At 35.5% G+C, this 21783-nt stretch overlaps 1 protein-coding gene across 4 annotated transcripts in view; it reads left to right on the top strand.

The window, feature by feature from the left end:
- The window catches only part of ZMYM2 (zinc finger, MYM-type 2), a 133525-nt gene that overhangs the window by 34369 nt on the left and 77373 nt on the right, over positions 1–21783 (top strand). For 3 of the 4 annotated variants that reach the window (XM_012723330.1, XM_012723329.1, XM_004680270.2), the window contains exons 3-6: positions 435–1291; positions 10163–10448; positions 11655–11820; positions 12967–13179. In XM_012723330.1, the coding sequence (XP_012578784.1) occupies positions 445–1291; positions 10163–10448; positions 11655–11820; positions 12967–13179 (1512 nt within the window). In that variant the 5' untranslated portion in view covers positions 435–444. The remainder of the gene's footprint in view (positions 1–434; positions 1292–10162; positions 10449–11654; positions 11821–12966; positions 13180–21783) is intronic. The other variant, XM_012723331.1, reaches the window with a different exon arrangement.

Genomic DNA, 21783 nt, shown 5'->3' with positions numbered 1-21783 from the left:
GGAAGCGGCTTTAGATTCTCAGTGCTGTGCTTTTAACCCACTGCGCCAGCAGGGAGGGCCTAGAGAAGGGGTTTTACCATCAGATTTTATTTTTCTGTTCGAATGTTTCTAGGAGAATTTGTTTTCAGAATTTAAATGTGTAGTGTAAACAATATACCTTGGAAATGAGGTGATTGAGTGGGAATATCTTGGATATTACTAAAAATGGGAATATTGCCTGTTTTCTTAAACTAATGTGTTAATATGAACACTGCTTGAAGTGATTAGAGAATGACAGAAGATCACAGGTTGGATATCAGATTTTTTTCCTGGATATTAGATAAGAATCATCTTCATTTAGAATAAAAAAAGAAAAAGTACCTTTAAAATTTTTTTTTTCAATAAGAGTAACATAAAAAAAAATACACTGACTTTTTTTTCCATCTCCTTAACAGGTACTTTGGCATGGACACAGGATCAGTGGGAGGATTAGAACTGACTGATCAATCTCCTGTTTTACTAGGAAATACGGCCATGGCAACTAGTCTCACAAATGTTGGAAATTCATTTAGTGGTCCACCCAATTCTTTGGTTTCTAGAACTAATAAATTTCAGAACTCATCAATGGAAGATGATGATGACGTCGTTTTTATTGAACCTGTACAACCTCCCCCACCTTCTGTGCCGGTGGTAGCTGATCAAAGAAACATAACATTTACATCATCAAAAAGTGAAGAACTACAAGGAAATGATTCCAAAATTGCTCCTTCCTCAAAAGAATTGACTCCTCACAAAGGAAGTGTAAGTGAGACAATTGTCATTGATGACGAAGAGGACATGGAAACAAATCAAAGTCAAGAGAAAAATTGCTCCAATTTTATTGAACGGAGACCTTCTGAGAGTAAAAACAGAACCAATGATGTGGATTTCTCCACTTCCAGTTTTTCAAGAAGTAAGGTAAATGCAGGAATGGGTAATAGTGGTATTACCACAGAACCAGACTCTGAAATTCAAATTGCTAATGTTACAACCTTAGAAACAGGTGTAAGCACTGTGAATGATGGCCAATTAGAAAATACTGACGGGAGAGATATGAACTTAATGATTACACATGTCACGTCACTGCAGAATACCAACTTGGGAGATGTCTCTAACGGACTGCAGTCAAGTAATTTTGGTGTTAATATACAAACATACACCCCATCTTTAACTTCACAGACCAAGACTGGAGTAGGACCTTTTAATCCTGGTAGAATGAATGTGGCAGGAGATGTATTTCAGAATGGAGAATCTGCAACTCATCATAGCCCTGGTAAGCAGTAAGTGATCTTTTACCCCATGTGGATACATATAATCTTTGACTGATTCTTTTTCATTGGCATAATTGGTGCTACCTTCGCTAGTTTAATCATGTAAAATAAATCTATTGACTTTTCAGTTTGAAACCTGGATGGTATTTCTTCATAGATTCTTAGAATAATAACAACAAAGATTTATGTCTTAGGGATTAAAAAAATGTTCTACATCTACCACTAGTAAATTTTAACAACTTGGTATCTTATTTGTCGTACTCACCTTTTATTAATGTATTATGTTATACTCACCTTTTATTAACATGTTAGTATCATTTTATTGTGCAGATAGAGAAGAAAATGATAATACTTTTAAGGACCAATAAAATAATACAGTTGATTCTTGAGAAACTTGGGTTTAGATGTATGGATCTCTGAACAGTAAAAAATCTGCTTGTAACATTCATTCTGTAAAAAACTTATAGCTGACTCTTGGTATCCACCAGGGGTGAGTAGTGTTGACTTACGACAACCCCACTTCAAGCCGCCTAACGCCTGTTGCTGATAGTCTCCACTTTGCCCTTCATATCTAAGGGTACTGTCTTTATGGATCCAAGCAACCATGGGTGTTGGTTCAAACTGTATTGTTCAAGGATCAACTGTAATTGCATTTGGATTTTTTTAAATTAGAAAAATAGTTTATTTTTACATAATTTTTTACATTTTTCCATCTCCAGTTGTAATCCCCATGGGCTTCCCATCACCAAATCACTCATGTGCCATCACTATAGTCCAGTGCATTTCTGTCTCCCCACTGTTTTACCCTACTCTACCCCATAAAATGTCTGGTATATAGCTGTTCATTATTTTGTTTTCTTGACTGGTCTGTTATACTCCTGCTATGAGTGAAACCATCCTGTGATTTTCCTTTTCTTTCTAGCTTATTTCACTAAGCATGATCTTTTTCAGCATCATCCATGTTGCTACAAAAGGAATGTATTTATCTTCTTGGATTTGTTTTAACTTTCTGTGTATAATTATGACTACCTGTTTGGTTTTAGCTTTTACCTATTCGCACTTTATTCAGTTTTTTTCTGTTTTAGAAGGTTTGTGATTTTCTTGAGTATTTGAAAAAACTTTTCTGCACAGATTTATATAGACAAGAGGGAAATTATAAGAACTTGATGACTTTTTCATGACCATTTCTATCTTTTTATCTCTGTCCCCAAACCCATGTGTGTAGTCTGCCTCTCTCAGTCCCCCTACTTCTCTGTGTCTGTATCATTCTTTTATTAGTTTAGGCTGTTTAGCAAATTAATCAACCTAGGAATTGTGAAGAATAAGGAATGTCTAAAGCGTATGCTGTGTAGTGTGCTATATGAGAAGTTATTGTTCTTTTTACTTATTTTTTGGCCACAAGAGTAATGTCTAATTATTGACTATGGAATAGTATGTTTGGAAAATCTATAATAGGAAATGGAAAAAAATTTCCATGTAATCTTACTTAATAAAGGTTACCACTATTGATGTTTTGGGTGATTATTTTTCTTTATATATAAATGTAATTTTTCAGGCTGTTTATTTTTTAATGTCATTTTGTGCATTTTTTCATCTCAGTTGTAATCCACGTGGACTTCCCACCACCAATTAACCATGTATTATCACCATAGTTACATGTGCTCTTCCCACCCTAGTTTTGATCCTTTTACCCTCTCCACCCCTGTAAAATGTCTCTGCTTATAGTTGGTTGTTTTTATTTAGTTTTTACTTTAGCATAATTAGCATAATTACTTATACTGAAGCCCCCCTTCCACCCCTGCCCCCAATCCCTTGTGCTCCTGGTGTGAGTGTTTTTCTTTCTGGCTCACTTCACTAAGAATGATCCCTGCAAAAAGAATGATTGCTGCAAAAAGGCATGAGTTTGTCTTTTTGATTGCTAAGTAATATTCCACTGTGTAAATGTAGCACATTTTCTTGATCCAGTGTTCTATTAGTGGCATTTGGGTTGATTCCATATCTTTCCTATTGTAAGTAGAGCAGCAATAAACATATGGATGAAGGTGTCTTTTTGAATCAGTGTTTTTGTGTCCTTTGGGTAGATACTTAGGAGTGGGATTGTTGGGTCCTGTGGAAGCTCCATGTATAGCAATTTGGGAACCTTTCAAACCGCAGCTTCCCATAGTGTTTGGACCAGTTTGCATTCCCACCAACAGTGCAGGAAAGTTCCTTTTTCTCCATATTCTGGCCAGCATTTGTTGTTGCTCGTTGTTTTAATATGTGCCATTCTTACTGGTGTGAGATGGTATCTCATTGTGGTTTTAATTTGCATTTCCCTTAACACAAGTGATGTTGAACATTTTTTCATATGCCTTTGGCTGTCTGCATTTCCTCTTTGCAGAAGTGTCTTTTTAGCACTTCTGCCCATTTGTGATGGGGTTGTTCTCTCTAATTTTTCTTGATTTTCATCAACTCTGTGTCATTAGTATTGTTTGTAAAAATTTTCTCCCAGTCCATGGGGTGTCTCTTTGTTCTGTTTAATGTCTCTTTTGCTGTACAGAAACTCTTTAACTTGATGTAGTCTCAGCTGTATCGCCTTTCCTTCACTATCTTTGCTTTGATGTATCTTTTATTTTTTTTGAAGATCTATTTATTTATGGTTACAGAACTGGGGTACAGGCCAGAGGTGCAGGGGCAGTAAGAGGATTCACCAGAGACAGAGCTGGGAGCAAAACAGTCAGATTGACAAAGTATACTGCTGAGGGGAGCAGCAGTGGGTGGGTCAGAAGAGGTATGCCGCACCATGTGGGTCAGCTCCGTGGCTGGCCTGGGATGGAACTCCTGCTGGGAGAACTTCATAATACTGTGCTTTAACCTGTTGCGCTACCAGGGAAAGCCCACTTTGATGTATCTTTAAAGATGTTACTTAGATGTATATCCTGTAGTGTTTTGCCAACATTTTCTTTAGGTATTTTATGGTCTTAGGTCTTATGTCTAGTTTTTTAATCCATTTCAAGTTGGTTTTTGTGCATGGTAAGAGGTAGTAATCTTGCACGTAGCAGCCCAATTTTCCCAGTACCATTTGTTGAACCAACTTTCTCTATTCCATTCCTTATCAGATATTGGCTCCTTTATCAGATATTGCTCCTTTATCAGATATTGGCTGTCCATAAAACTAGCAGTTTATATTTGGGTTTTCTATTCCATTATTTTTCAATCTTTTTCTTTTTTTTTATAATTTTTTTTAAGGATTTATTTGTGCATACAGAACTGGGGTACAGGCCAGAGATGCAGAGGGTGAGAGTCTTCACCAGAGACAGAGTGGGGAGCAGAACAGGCAGATCGATGAAGTACACTGCTGAGGGGAGCAGCAGACGGGTCAGGAGAGGTCTGCCGCGCCATATGGTCACTTCCGGGATAGGCGGGAATCGAACTCATGCGGAAGTGGCTTAGCTTCTCAGTGCTGTGCTTTAACCTGCTGCGCCACCAAGGACGACCTCTTTTTCTTTTTTAACCTAGTTAACTATAATGTTATAATTTTGCTTTGCTTTATTAACATTGGACTGTTTTTTTTCTCATATCATTATTAACATGTGGATTTTTTTAAAATGTGCAATCCTTTTAATGTGTTTCTTTTCTTAATAATATGTTTATTTTTACATCATTTTATGCATTTTCCCATCTCAGTTGTAATCCCCATGGATTTCCCATCACCAAATCTCCCATGTGCCATCACTATAGTCCAGTGCATTTCTCTCCCCCCACTGTTTTTGATCCCATTCCCCACTCTACCCCCATAAATTGTCTCTGGAATATAGCTGTTCATTATTATTATTATTTCTTGCCTAGTCTGCTATGAGAGAAACCACCTGGTATTTTCCTTTTCTTTCTGGCTTATTTCACTAAGCATGATCTTTTCTAGCTCCATCCATGGTTGCTGAGTAATATCCCAGTGTGTATATGTACCGCATCTTTTTAATCTAGTCATCCATTTTTGGACATTTGGGCTATTTCCACGTCTTTCCAATAGTAAATAATGCAGCAGTGAACATGGGGGTGCAAGTATCTTTTAGTGTTTTTGTGTCCTTTGGGTAGATAGATACCTAGGAGTGGGATTGCTGGGTCGTAGGGAAGCTCCATGTTTAGCAGTTTGAGGAACCTCCAAACAGTTTTCCATAGTGGAAAACTAGTTTGCATCCCCACCAGCAGTGCAGGAGAGTTCCTATTTCTCTACATCCTCGCCAGTATTGGTTGTTGCTAGTTGTTTTAAGATGTGCGATTCTCACTGGGGTGAGGTGGTATCTCATTGTGGTTTTAATTTGCATCTCTCTTATTATAAGTGATGTTGAACATCTTGTCCTATGCTTGTTAGTTATCTGCATTTCCTCTTTGGATAAGTCTCTTTTTAGCTCTTCTGCCCATTTTTGATGGGGTAGTTTATTTTTGTTGAGTTTCATCAGTTCTTTTTATATTTTTGTGATTTTGTGTGAGAAAATTTAATCAATGGGATGTCTGTTCGTCTTTTATAATGTCTCTTTTGCTGTACAGAAGCTCTTTAACTTGATGTAGCCACATGTATTTATCCTTGCCTTCACTATCGTTGCACTGGGTGCTCTCTCTTTATTTAAAGATGTCGCTGAAGTGTTTGGCCCATCTCTGCTTCCAGGTATTTTATGGTTTTTCTGTTATGTCTAGGTCTGTAATCCACTTTGAGTTGATTTTTGTGTATGGTGTGAGGTAGTGATCTAGTCTCATTTTTTTGCATGTAGCTTCCCAGTTTTCCCAGCACCCTTTGCTGAACAAACTTTCTTTGTTCCATTGTATCTTCTTTTCTCCTTTGTCAAAGATTAGCTATTCATAAACCTGTGGGTTTTTATCTGGGTTTTCTATCGAATTCACTGATCTGTATGTCTGTTCTTTTTCCAGTACCATGCAGTTTTGATTATTATGGCTTTGTAGCATAGCTTGAAATTTGGGATAGTAATGCCTCCATTCTCTTCTTAGTCAGTCATGAGAATTTGGCTATTTGAGGTCTTTTGTTTCATATGAATCTCATCAATAATTTTTCCATTACTTTGAAGAATGTCATTGAGACTTTTATTGGGATAGCATTAAATCTGTATATTGCTTTTGGCAGGATGGTCATTTTGATGATGTTAATTCCCCAGTCCATAAGCAGGGAATGTCTTTCCAGCTCATGGTGTCTTCTTGAATTCCTTCTAACAGTGTTTTGTAATTTTCTTTGTAAAGGTCTTTTACCTCTTTCATTAGGTTGACTCCCAGGTATTTGATTCTTTTTGTTTTAATTGAAAAAGGGACATTTAAAAAAAATTTCTGCTTCTTCTGATTGTTTGTGTATAGGAAGGCCTCTGACTTTTGTGTGTTCATTTTATATCCTCCTACCTTGCTAAACTGGTGGATGGTTTTGATTAATTTCTCTGGAGTTTTAAAGGTTTTCCATGTAAATTAACATGTTGACATACATTTTGCCTTGCATTTATGTACTACTTTTATATGAATAGAAATAATAAAATCTTGGTTACTTATACCAATTCTTGGACAAACTGTGACTTGGGCAAAATTGTCTATGTATAAGATAGTGAGTTTAAGCAAAATGATTAGGTCTCTTCTGTCTTTTATTCCTAAAAATATTTAGGAATATTTTTATAACATCAATAACACTTACTGATGTTAGAGAATATCAATATCCCGGCTAGGAAGCTCTAACCCACATGTCATGGTAGACCTCTCCTGACCTACCGGCTGTTGTGCTCTCAGTATATTTCAGTCAGTCTGCCAAGTCTGTTCCCCACTCTGTTGAATCCTCTCACTGCTTATGCACCTCTGGCCTGTACCCCAGTTCTGTATGTCTAAATAAATAAATCTTAAAAAAAAAACAAACCAAAACACCAAAACGGGAGTATAGGCCAGAGGTGCAGGGGTGGTGAGACGATTCACCAGAGACAGAGTGGGGAGCAGAATGGGCAGATCAATGAAGTATGCTGCTGAGAGGAGCTACTGGTGAGTCAGGAGAGGTCTGCTGCACATGTGGATCACCTCCAGGGCTGGGGATCAAACTCACACTGAAGTGCCTGCAGCTAGCTTGCAATTTGGTGTCCTTACCTGTTGAGCCACCATTGAGGGCCTGTACCCCAGTTCTTGTATGTATAAAAACAAACAACTGTTAAAAAGAACAAAGAAAGAAAAAGTTTTAATTGTCGCCTTTTCAATTAAAACAAAAACAGCAGCATGAGTTTGATCTCCAGCCAGGGAAATGACCCACATGGCGCAGCAGACCTCTCTTGACCTGTCCCTGCTTCCCTTGGCAGTGTGTTTCAGTGCATCTGCCTGTTCTGCCCCGACTCTGACTCTGGTGAATCCTCTCACATTCTGTACCTTTGGCCTGTATCCCAGTTCTGTATGCATAAATAAATAAATCGCAAAAAAAAAAAAAACCTTTTCCTTTAAGCATATGTTTAAAAATAGGGTCTTTTGATTAAAGACCATTTTCCCTAAGATGACGTTGCCAATTGTTTTAGTGATTTCCTTTCTTCTTGGTCATTACTTAGTTTTTTAAGCTATTTATTTATAAAAACTGGTCAGTCACTCTGATGATAACAAGATAACATAATTGGTGTATTGGACTCTGTAAAAATAAATGTTTTTAATGGGGGTTGGGTATTTGGAAGGTATTATGAAGTAAGGCGATATTTGAATAGCAGTGTATATATAGTTCCTTGGTCAGAACCAGGAAATCTTCTTCGTCAACCTACCCTTATCACAGGATATATTGGTACTGCCTGTGGAGGAAAAAAAAATTGTTTTTCACAAAGAAGAGTAGGTTCACAAAGAAGAGACTTTCAGCATTCAGAAGAAGCCAGAAAGATTTAAAAAAAAAAAATACATAGGCAACGTAAGTAGAAATTACATTTGGTGGGGCTTGAAAAGTTTAGAAATGAAACAAGGCTATAGCTTTGGTAGTATACCGAAAGGTCTGTGAAACAGTAACTATGGCAGTAAGCTGGAAGCTTCCTACTACGTACCAAATAAGCTTGCTAGAATGAGGGGAAAGATGAATAACTGCCTTCTAACGTTAAGGCTACAAAATCCTAATGCTGGGCTATACTAAAATTGTACAGAAAACAATATGATGTTGGATTCGTCATTATAGTTTGTTTAACATTATTATTTTTGTGTAATATACCAATTTCATTGATATGTGGTATATTTAAGAGGCTGGAACTAAATATGTAGAACAGCTGTTCTTAAGATAGTTTTTTAACTGGATGTGGGGAGCAGAAGATGTTTTGACTAATTATATATAAAGTATTAAAGCTATTCGATATTTGTCATAAGTTCTGATTGGTCAAGAAATACTTTATGGGCCCTCCCTGGTGGCTCAGCGGGTTAAAGCACAGCACTGAGAAGCTTGAGCCACTTCCGTATGAGTTCGATTCCCACCTGCCCCGGAGGAGATCCACATGGTGAGGCAGACCTCTCCTGACCCGCCTGCTGCTCCCCTCAGCAGTGTACCTCATCAATCTGCCTGTTCTGCTCCCTGCTCTGTCTCTGGTGAATCCTCTCACCCTCTGCATCTCTGGCCTGTACCCCAGTTCTATATGAATAAATAAATAAATCTTTAAAAAAAAAACTAAAAAAAAAAAAAAATTTTTGCTATATGTCTTCCTGTTTTAAACAATATTTTGTAAATTAGTTCCTGTAACTCATGGCTAATGAATTCAGCTTTGTGTATACTAGTTACTATGGCTTATTACATTTATTATCACATTTAATATTATTCCTATGAGTTTGGTTTCATATCCAGTTTAGAGAAGAGTTGGGCAGACTTAAGTTACCTTTTTTTTCCCTCAAGATTTAATTACTTATGCATATAGTAAATATGCATACTGCAACTGGGGTACAGGCCAGAGGTACAGGGGTGGTGAGAGGATTCACCAGAGATAGAGTGGGGAACAGAACAGGCCGACTGACAAAGTACACTGCTGAGGGGAGCAGCGGGCAGGTCAGGAGAGGTCTACCATGCCATGTGGATCACCTCTGGGGTGGGGATTGAACTCATGCTAAAGTGGCTTTAGCTTCTTAATGCCGTGCTTTTACCCGTTGTGCCACCAGGGAGGGCCCAGAGTTAAGTTACTTTTAAGTCTAATAATAGATCTGGGCTTCAACACAGTCTTTCTTACTCCAAAACTTATGATCTTTACTGTGTAATGCAGAATGTTCTCAGATGATAAAGTTAATGATGAAAATAAAAATATTCTTGGTCTGAGCTACTGCCTATATGGAGTTTACATATTTTCCCTATGTCTGCTTGGGGGACAATGCTTTTACAAGGCACCCTAATTTCCTTCTACACCCACAGTTGTGTGTATTAGACTTCTTAGTATGTCTTAATTTTCCAATCTGAGTCACTGAGGGTGTGAGTGTGCTGTGCTATGAAAGGGAGTCCTGCATAGGGTTAGGTCTTTTTTGCACCTTGAGCTGCTGGGTGCATTCTGCACCAATTCTGCATAATGCTGAAGTGTAATAAGAGGGTTGGAAAATGAGTGTATGGATGGGTAGAAGTGTTTTTGTAAAGACTTAGAAATTTGGCAGTTTGTGTGTGTGTGTGTGTGCGTCCAATAATACTACTGTAGAAACTTAACTCTTGTTTATATCACTGAACTTATGTTAAATTAGTTTCATCTTACATCCTCTCATTTAAAGTCAGTTTCCAAGACCTTACCAATGTTGTAAGTTAAGTAAGGACTTAACTGTACGGCAGCCTTGTTAATGTCTTAAACTTGTACAAAAGAGAATGTTAAAACTTTTTCTGATACAATTTTTACTGTGTATAAATCTGTCTAATTACTCTTTTTGTGTATTTTGTTTTCAAGATTCTTGGATCTCCCAGTCCGCTTCATTTCCCCGTAACCAGAAACAACCAGGGGTGGATTCTCTATCACCAGTGGCCTCACTTCCTAAACAGATTTTCCAACCATCTGCCCAGCAGCAACCCACTAAACCAGTTAAAGTCACTTGTGCAAACTGCAAAAAACCTTTGCAGAAGGGACAGACAGCTTACCAACGAAAAGGATCTGCTCACCTCTTTTGTTCTACCACCTGCCTTTCCTCCTTCTCTCACAAGCCTGCTCCAAAGAAACTCTGTGTTATGTGTAAAAAGTAAGATTTGCCTCTCCGCATAATTTTGTTTAGTTGCATATTGGTGGTAGCAAATTTTATGAAATTGTTAATTTTAGGGATGAATGATAATTTAAAATAGTGGTAAGTAGATTTTAATTATAGTATCAAACTCAAATTTGTAATAATTTTGATGGGTTCTCTGTAGGTTGATTTCCTGTAGAAGCCATGTCACTTTTATTTAGATAGTCCCTTGTGATTAATTTTGTCTTTAAATGCCATTGAATTCCTTGAATTGTAAAAATGTAAATGCATATGTTATTAATTTTAAGAATTTAGTTTTAGCCAGATGCATAGGGTCAGCAGTTTATGTGTGACTAAGTATTAAAAGAGAACTGTTACAGTATCTTCAGATTAAGACTGTTAAAACTGTCAAGCCTTGTACTGCATATTTGTTGTTGAATGTTGATAGAATACTAAATATTTTAAGACTCAAGTAGTAGTTTTTTGCTAGCCATCAGAGTCAGGTTTGATTCTTACATTTTTTAGGTCTGGCTTTCATTAATTAAAAATAATATTATGACATATTAAACGAATGGTCAGATAGTGGATATTTTGTAACATTTCTTGGAGCTACCCAATTTTGTGAAGATATTTTTAGACCCTTTAATAGACTTAATACTCTATATAAATTTAATAGGTTAAAATATTGTGTATAGTAATGGACGTTAGATACTACAGTTTATAGGATCTTGAAATTCAGAATTAGAGGAAAAATTTAAAGATCATTTTACCATTTTTGAACATTTTTTCTCACTGCAGTGCTAGTCGTGTATAGAATTATGGGTAGACTTGTTTTAAGTTAATCATTTCTAGATAAACAGTTACCTAGATAGGCTTGCTTCTTACCTGTGGGAGAGGAGTTGAATAGGTATTATAAAACTACACTTCCAGTTCATGACATTAAATTCCAGTAACTTATAGCAATGTTTTGTTTTTCTAATTGTTTCCAGTATCTCTAAATCTTGTTATGAAGCTTAATGATAAATTGGGATTGTGTCAGGGATTTAACAGTATAAAATAATTTTGCTTCTCAATCTGTGTTCATTTTATTGCCAAGGCTTTTTAACTAAAAGCGATTTATTGGATTTAAAAATGTTTGATTCCCAGGATTTAATATATGGGAATTAAAAGTATCAGTTCCTTTGAAACAGAATTTTACTTTAGGTTATCCCCCTTATTTTTCAGGGATATAACTACAATGAAAGGAACCATTGTTGCTCAAGTGGATTCAAGCGAGTCCTTCCAGGAGTTCTGTAGTACATCTTGTTTGTCTCTCTATGAAGACAAACAGAATCCTACCAAAGGAGCTCTAAATAAATCAAGGTGTACAATTTGTGGTAAACTAACAGAGGTTTGTATTTTATCATTCAGCTAAAATTAAATGGGTTGTTTTAATTTTACTTAACAGATATATATTCCTTCATCAGTGTGCTTTTACTTTTAGTGAGACTTTTTGAAAGCTACTTTATAAAACACCCTATTATATAATTTCATTCTTCTGCAAGAAGAATAATTTACAAAAAATCAAAATAAATAGTAATTGATTTTTCCTCTGAGGTTAGAAGCAATCACATAGCAACTCTTAGTGTTTAAATAGTCTATTTAAGAAAGACAATGAACAGTCTTACAAGAAGAAAAAGAGATTTCTAGTTTGTTTTAGAAGTTTAATACCAATTATCCAACCTGGGTCATTATTGTTTTTAGATAATTGTAGAAAAGTTTGTAGTATCTTCACTGGTGCCTTTCCCCCCTTAACCATTCATGTATTCTTTTTATGAATAAAAATAGTTCAAACAATAATTAACATACTTAATCTTTACCTTTCCTATTTTTTTTTATAACAGTTTATTTTTACACATTTTGTACATTTTTTTTTTCCATCTCAGTTGTAATCCCTGCGGGTTTCCCATCACCAAGTCACCCGTGTGCCATCACCATAATCCCATGCACTTCCCTCCCCATCCCCCCGTTTTTGATCCCATTCCCCACTCCACCCCCACAAAATGTCTCTGGTATGTGGCTGTTCATTATTCTTGTTATTTTCTCACCTGGTCCATTATACTCCTGCTATGAATGAAACCATCCGCTATTTTTCTTTCTCTTTCTGGCTTATCTCACTAAACATGATCTTTTCTAGCTCCATCCATGTTGCTGCAAAAGACATGTGTTTCTCTTTTTTGGTTGCTGAGTAATATTCCATTGTATATATGTGCCACATCTTTTTTATCCAGTCCTCTACTTTTGGGCATTTGGGCTGCTTCCATGTTTTTCCAATTGTAAATAAAGCAGCAATAAACATGGGGGTGCAGGTATCTATTTCAATTCAGTGTTTTTGTGTCTTTTGGGTAGATACCTAGGAGTGGGATTGCTGGGTCGTAGGGAAGCTCCATGTTTAGCAGTTTGAGGAACCTATTGAGGTATTTTTTTATTAGAGTGCCTTGTTATTTAGATCCTTGTCATATTCCTAAAAAACCAAATTGTACTGTTTTTCTTTTAGATTCGCCATGAAGTTAGCTTTAAAAATATGACTCATAAGCTGTGCAGTGACCACTGCTTTAATAAATACAGAATGGCCAATGGTCTAATCATGAATTGCTGTGAACAATGTGGAGAGTACTTACCCAGCAAAGGTGCTGGAAATAATGTCCTGGTGATTGATGGTCAGCAGAAAAGATTTTGCTGTCAAAGTTGTGTCAGTGAATACAAGCAGGTAATTTGATTTCTACCCAAAATTGCTATAATAGTTTTTCTGTAGGAGCATTTCTTTTGATATCTTGTTTAATTTTACTACTGTTTTCAAATGATGGAAATGACTTAACTCAGTACCAAAATTTATATAGGTTATTGGAAATAAACGCGTGCGTGTGTGTGTGTGTGTATGTATGTATATATGCACTAACGGAATGATTCCACCTTTATTTCGTTAAAGGTGGTAAGGGTTTGCAAATATAACATTTAAGTTATTTAGGCTGATCATCTTATATTTTAATTTTAATAAATTATACAGAAAAGATATATTAAGAAATCTAGCTCAGATTTCTATCTTTTTTTTTGTGGTTTCTACTGATTCTTCATAGATAACAATTTTCAATTACTTTAAGCTTTCTTTCTGAAAAATTGTATCAGTACATACATTCTTTCGTTAACCCATTTTTCTGCTTGAGCTTTGCCTTAATTTTTCCTGTTAAATTGAAATTTTATCTACAAAAAACAAAGGCAGCACACTATATATACTGTTCTCTACATTCAATATTTTACCTCTGTTTCTTGTGAGCTGGTTGTTAAAAATTAAATTATAGAAAAAAAGATTTAAAAAACGTGAAAATACAAATTTCATTTGTATTTGTATGCTAGGGCTGCTGTAATAAAATACCAAAGACTAGAAGGCATAAATAACAAAAATATTTTTCTCACAATTCTGTATGCTAGAAATCCTTCTTGCTCTGTCCTCACATGGTCTTTCTTCTGTGTACAAACTAAGTGTGGGGTAATAAGATAGGAGGAAGGTAAGATATCTCTGATCATCCTTCTTTTCTTTTAAGGACATTAGTCTTATCTTCCTAGGACTCCACTATTAGGATGCCATTCAACTTTTATTGCCTTCCTAAAGACTCTGTCCTATATGTAGTTTTTTTTTTTTTTTAAAGATTTATTTATGGATACAGAACTGGGGTACAGGTTAGAGGTGGCGCAGGGTGCGGTGAGAGGATTTGAATCTAGAGACAGGGGAGCAGAACACACAGACTGACAAAGTACACTCCTGAGGGGTGTAGCAGGCAAGACAGGAGAGGTCTGCTGTGCCATTTGGATCACCTCCTGGGGGGTGGGGATTGAACTTGCAGTGAATTTGCACTGTACTTTTACCCACTGCACCACAAAGAAGGGCCCATATGTAGTCTTACTGAGGGTTAGGTCTTCATGATGCGATTTTTTTGACTGGATGCAATTTTCTATTATTAACATTATCAATAGCAAATAAAATAAGTACAGAAAACATAGTGCTTCCTAATGAATTTCTTACATTTAAACATTAGTTCTATTAAGATTATTTATGTGTACATTTCTATGATGGTTACATGTATAATGGTGTGTGCATCTCCAATAAGTTTATGTCTAATTTTGTGTGGTAAGCCTTAAATTAGCTATATTGGGGAATTTTCATGGTAAATGCTACAGATCATGGTGCTTCTTTCCCTTTCTCTAAAGCTAGGAGTCAAACATAAACTAGACAACAGTGGGCTGTATGTAGTTTGATTACTTTGCTGTTGATGGTATTTGGATTATTTGTATCATTTTGATGTTAGAAGTAATAGATGGTGAATTGCCTGGTATATGCTTTACTTTTGTTGCTTATGGAAGTATGGTTTCATGGAAGATTCTTAAAAGCAGGATTGCTTGACCAGAGGTAAACTCACATTAGTTTGTTAGATAATGTTAAATTCCCCTCTAAAAAAGAGTTGTACTAGCTTGCAGTCCTTTCATTAACATATATGAAGTGCCTATTTCTCCAACAGAGAATAGTAACTTCATGTTTTCATCAGTAAAATTGGTATGTTACTGTGCTTTTAATTTTATATTCCTTTTATTGGGAATGGTGATGGGCAGTTTTTCATATTTCAGTGATAATTGTCTTTCCTGTTAAATACTAGTTTACATTTTAACCCATTTTTCTGTTTGAGCTTTGTCTTAAATTTTTTCCTATTAAATTGAAATTTTATCTACAAATTGTACAATATATGCTTGTAATTATTTCATGAAAACAATCATGTTTTTACTACCTGCTGTTTCAGTATCTGTAGTGCAACAGGTAGGAAAATAAGTATAGCTAACCACTTTTACAGACTTTGATCAGATTGGCATACTTCCAATTCATTAGTATTTAAGAAAGGTTATTTGGTGATTGAAAGGATCAGCTTAATTATGATCTCTAGGGATCATTATTGTTTGATGATTTTGCATTTGTTAGGTTTTGATACCTGAACATTTTCATAAGAGCTTTCTTTAGTTGGTGATGTGGTTTAAAATCCTGACCGAACCAGTCATATCTTGTCCTGAGCAAATTATTTAGCCTCTCTTATGCTTTACCTTTTTTCCATTGTTTAATCCCTATTTCATAATGTTATTTCAAATATCGAGTCTGTGCCTTTTGTCTTGATTTTAAGACTTAGTTCAAGATATGGAACATTACAAGGTCTCTTAGATCCTTTTGCACTTCCTCTTAATTACTATCCCCTTCTGCCTGTTCAAAGGTAACTGCTGTCTTTGACTTAATTGCTGACATCATGGTTTGTCTTGTTTAAAGTGTTGTGTAAAAGGCATTAATTGATTAACTATTATTGATTAAATACATTAATCAACAATGAGATTGATTTATGATATAGATAGATATATAACTTATTGAATGCTTATATATATTTTTGTCATGTAAAGTTTAACATTACAAATTTAAGTTTATTGTTTATGAATTTTGCTTCATGTATTTCTCCTTACTCAGACTGTAAAGGACTACTTTTCGCCTAATGGTCATAAATCTTTATTGTAATATTTTAATTTTTAGTCCATTTGGAACTTATTCTGATACATAATCGTGACTTAAGTTTTACCTGCTTCCAAATGATTGTACTTGTTGGAATATCATTCATAGGATTTGAAATGTCATTTTGTACATTAAATCATATACTCCCATGTGCATCTTTCAGGGTCTTCAGTACCACTATATTTCTATGTATTTTTATATTGTTTTAGTTATATTTTACAGAATGTTTCAATATCTGGTAGAGCAAGGCTTTTCTCAGTATACTTTTGTGGTGCTTTACTGGCTATTTTTGTTTGCTTTTTTCCATTTGAAATTTGGAGTGAACTTACCTGGCTATCCTTCACACATTTATATTGTTACTGGAATCCCATTAGACACATTTATATTGTTACTGGAATTACTGGAAGTATTCACTTACGGAGAATCAGCATTCATGATCCCAAAATATTAAGTTTATTTATAAATTTTAAAATTTTCATTTTTAAAAAGGTTTTTTTCATCAATCATTTTGCATCTGTATGTTGCACTGTTTGCTTGCACATATTTTTAAACTTAGTTAAAAAAAACTGCTACCTCGCTCAGTTCATCACTGAAGATTGATTCTCTTGGAATTTTTTTTTAACTAAGTCTATTATCTGCAAATAGAGAAAGTTAGGTCTTTTCAATTCTCATCCCCCATTATTGTTTTGTATTACTTGATTGTGTTTCTTAATAAATCCAGTACAATTTTATATAGTGGAAATAGTAAATATCTTTTTAAATTTTCTAGTAAGTATGCCTTAATATTTTTTGAGTTGATTACATGCTGACTATAAGTTTATATTAAAGAATTGGTTTCTGTTATTATTAAGTATTTTACCAAAATAACGAGTGTTTGAATTTTGAAGGTCTTTCAGTGTTTATGTAGGTGATTGTATGATTTATTCCACCCTTTTAAGTTATTAAAACATGGATTATTTTAGTGGATTTCCTGATTGACTCAACCTTCTTACATTGCTAGAGTAAACCATGCTAGGTCAGGTTATTACTGTATCCTAAATGTTTATATTTTATTTTTAATATTTTATTTAGTACTTTTTCATGGTATTTATAAATTTAATTTAACATACTTTTTTGGGTATAATCTTTAATCCTTTTTTCATCTTTTTCTACCCCAGCGAGGTGTAGTTATCTGTATACCAAAACTGGACAAAAACTACAAAAAGATCTTACACGTCAAAGCCAAATTTCACTAAGTATGAAAGGAAAGGGGAAAATACAAGGAAGAAACTATTGAGAAGTTGCAGGAATAAATTTACATTTTTGCAATGTTTATTAAGTACTAAGGTAGAATTAGTTTATTAAATATTCAACTAAGAAATTCTAAAAAGAATAAATGAAAACAAAAGATATTAATATAAATTAATGAGGTAGAAAATTAAAACAGTATTAAATAATTTAGAATTCTGCTTTGAAACTCAGGTGTTTCTCAAATTAGAAAATGCAGTAGTAAATCTAAGTAGGTAAACAGGTGCAGAAAATGCACAAATTCACAAAAATTAGAAATGAGAAGATGAGCTTAATCATCAAACAAGCAGAAATTGAAGAAAATCAGTCATAGAGGATTACTTTGTATGATCCTGTATAAAAGTGTTTAAAGCATAGATTGAGCACATCTCTGTAGAAATAAAATTTCTGTAAATTGACTCTAGAGCAGACACATTGAGAGAAATTTACATAGAAGATACATAGTTTTCCCCACAAAATGAACCAGATTAACAGATAGTTTCAGAGGTGAATTCAGATTTAAAATGAGGTAATATCACTGAATTTATTCCATTTCAGAGCATGAAGAGAACAACTTTTGTAAAAAAAATTGTAAATTTATGACATAATTTTTGAGTTTTAAACTTTTAAAAGTATACAGTTGAATGGTATTAATTATATTCACATCACCTTTATTTCTAGAACTTTTTTTTTTTTGAGCAAAACAGAAACTGACAATTAAGGTAATTATTCTCTATTTCCTACTCCCCAGTCCCTGGTAATCTCTAATCTGCTTTATTTTTTGAAGCTGCCTATTCTAGGTACTGCATATAAATAGAGCCATATAATATCTGTTCTTTTGTGGCTACATAATTTCACCTAGCCTGATGATTTTAGTTAGAGTAATATTGTAACATTACTTTTGATAGCTGACTAATGTTTCTTGTGTGCATATAAACCACATTTCATCTACCCATTCATTTGTTCATGGATGGGCCTTAGGGCTGCTTTTCTACTAGTTGGCTACATGTTTTACATTGCAATGAACACTAGCATATAGCATTATTTTGACTTCTGGTTTTCTGCAGCTATACAATTTTTATCTTCCTACCAGTAATACATAACAGTTCATTTATGCTACATTTTCATAAACTGTTACTTTTCTGTTTTTTTTTTTTTTTTTAAATTTATTTGTGCACACAGAACTCAGGTACAGGCTAGTGATACAGGGGCAGTGAGAGGATTCACCAGAGACAGAGTGGGGAGCAGAACAGGCAGATCTTCGAAGTACACTGCTGAGGGTAACAGTGGGTGGGTCAGGCGAGGTCTGTTGCACCATGTGTATCACCTCTGGGGTGGGTGGGGATTGAACTCATGTTGAAGTGGGTTTAGCTTCTTAGTGCTATGCTTTTATTCTGCAGTGCCACCAGGGAGGGCCGCTGTAACATTTTTTTTTTTTTTATAGATTTATTTGTGCATACAGAACTGGGGTACAGGCCAGAGGCTCAGGGGCGGTGAGAGGCTTCACCAGAGACAGAGTGGGGAACAGAACAGGCAGATCGATGAGGAGCACTGCTGAGGGGAGCAGCGGGCGGGTCAGGAGAGGTCTGCCACACCATGTGGTCACCTCTGGGGCAGGCGGGAATTGAACTCATGAGGAAGCGGCTTTAGATTCTCAGTGCTGTGCTTTAACCCGCTGAGCCACCAGGGAGGGCCACTCGCTGTAACATTTTTATTGTCTTATTTTGTGCTTATTAATGATTTGGTTGAATTTTTTTATATTTCCTTGCCAGTTTTTTTAGCATAATTTTTACATATTTTGTTGTGGTTAGCATGGGTGTTGCATTTATTCCTAAATTTACATACGCCTGATGGAACATGATAGCAAGTTTTTGTTCTCTTATCCATAAAATCATGTAAGTTGGACTTACCCAAAAGACTTCATTTATGTTTCCACCAATAGGTACCTGTATTTAAATCTTTATTCATTCTTTTCAAGGTTACTATCTAGTTTTATTCCTTTTTACCATAAGTCTGATTTTCTTTAGCATTTCTTGACTATTGGTGATGAATTCTTTAAACTTTGATTTGGAAATTTCAATTTCTTCTTCATTGTTGGGTAGTTTTGCTGTAGTACATAGTGATCCTGTTTTGAGTATTTTTTTTTTTAAAGCTCTGCATTTTGTATATGTCATGCCATTCATTGCCTTTTGGGCCTTCATAGTTCCTGATGAGAACATAATGGAAAATAATTTTAATGATTCCTTGTAGTTTACTAGTAGATTCTTTCTTGTTGCTCTCAAGTGTCTGTTTAATTCAATTAAAACATGTCCGGGCCCTTGCTGGTGGCACAGTGGGTAAATGCAGCACTAAGAAGCTAAAGCCAGTTAAGCAGGAGTTGGATTCCTGGAGCCAGAGGTGACCCACATGGGGCAGCAGACCTCTCCAGACCCGCCCACTGCTCCCCTCGGCATTGTTTTTAGTCAGTTGGCCTGTTCCCCGTCCCACTCTGTCTCTGGTGAACCCTCTCATCACCCCTGCACCTCTGGCCAGTACCCCAGTTCTGTATGCATAAATAAATAAATCTTAAAAAAAAAAGTCCTTTTTTTGTATAACGTACTTACAACTTGTTTTTCTTAGCTTTCTCAAGTTATTTCCATTATGACATTTGCAAAGTTTTTGTTATTATTTCTTTAAATAGCCTCTGTATTCTTCTTGTTCTCATAATACACATGTTGGTGTGCTTGATCTGTAACCATAGGTCTCTTAAATTTTGTTTATTTTATTGTTATTGTTCCTTAGACTGTATAATTTCAGTTTTGGCTTTGTTACTACTTGTTGGTGGTGAATGTCCTGACTCTCTAATATTCTCATATTGAGGGGTTAATGGATAGGTTCTTTGTTACTTTCTGATGAGTTTCAGTTTATCCAGTTGCCCATTACTGATATCATCCTGATGGAGTTGATGGGATAGAGCATATTATTGAAAACAGGCTGAGCTTCCCTTATGGTTTAGGAGTTAACTTTCAGTGCTGTTACTGCTAAGGCTTGTGTTGGAGCCCTGTCTTGGGAGTTAGCCTATATGGCACAGCAGGCCTCTTCTGTCTAGCTTCTGTTCTCCTTTAGCAATATATTTCAGTAAATCTGCTTGTTACGCTCCCTACTCTGTCTCTGATAAATCTTCTCACCTCCTACACCTGTGGCCTGCATCCCAGTTCTATGCCATTGAATGAATGAATGAGACAGACAGCCACCGACTTTCTCATTTCTGGTGTTGGTGGGTTTCTGCCATATTTTTTTCCCTGTGGTTTTTGACTGTAGTTGAGTGCTTTTAAGTTTTCTTTCTCCCTAGGATATCAGTTTTATTTCCTCTATCAATGTAATTACTCTTTCTAGTTTCAAGATTTTTTTCTGTTAAAGTTTTTATTCCATTACATTTGAATCTTCAAAAATTTCTTAAATTTGATTGATGTAGTGATTCTTTCAGTTCATTCTTTACAGTGTTTGCTCCATTTCTTCTGTTGATTTGCCTAATTTACAATGTTTTGAGACATTACTTTTGTTATAGTTGTATAAATTTCTGAGGCTCTGTTCTCTTTTATTTTTGCCCCAAGTCTGTTTTCCTATTGTTCATTTTGGATAATTTCTATTATTCACTAATGCTTCCATCTTAGAGTGTAAAGTGCATAGTTTACTCAGCATGCCTTAATATTTACTTAATGTCCTTTATCTGTTCCCATCTAGGATCGCACCTTAGATACATTATTTTCTACAATTATCTTATTTTTGGCTTTTGTTATTTTCTTAGATTTTGTTTGTATTGATTACCATGACGCTTTTTAGGAGTATGTTGTAAGAAGCCCTACTATTGGAATTTGACTTTTTTCACCATGTCATTAGATAGCCTGGGATGGTAGATTTTTAGAAAGAAGATGTCTTTACTGTTTACACTTTTACCACTTTGAACTCATACCAAGGGTACATCTGTTATATTACATATGGCAATTGAAATGATGTTGATTTTATGCCGAAGTACAGTGGTTATTAGGATCCTCCATTGTAAATTTCTCTTTGCTGCAGGGAGTTGGATTCAGTTCTGTGTTGTACTGTTTGGAATGAATTCACTCAATCCTTTAGGGCAGAATATGTAGTAACAGAATTTTTTGACACAGATTTGTTTCTACTGCTACATTTATTTATTAATATCCATGTGGATGCAGGGATGTTTTATACCATGCCATATCATGTCAATATTTTTATTAAAAATTTCTACTTACGACCCTTCCTGGTGGCACAGCGGGTTACAGCACAGCCCTAACAGGCCAAAGCTACTTTTGCATGAATTCGATTCCCGCCTGCCTTGGACGTGACCCACATGGCGCTGCAGACCTCTCCTGACCCGCCCGCTGCTCCCCTCAGCAGTGTACTTTGGTAGATCTGTCTGTTCTGCTCCCCACTCTGTCTCTGGTGAAGCCTCTCACCGCCCCTGCATCTCTAGCTTGTACCCAGTTCTGTATGTACAAATAAAATAAG

This window comes from Condylura cristata, unplaced genomic scaffold (genome assembly GCF_000260355.1).
Source record: "Condylura cristata isolate star-nosed mole 26May11 unplaced genomic scaffold, ConCri1.0 scaffold00010, whole genome shotgun sequence".
Classification (NCBI taxonomy): Eukaryota; Metazoa; Chordata; class Mammalia; order Eulipotyphla; family Talpidae; genus Condylura; species Condylura cristata.
The sequence above is the reverse complement of the archived record's forward strand: the minus strand, read 5'-3'. Positions and strand labels throughout refer to the sequence as shown.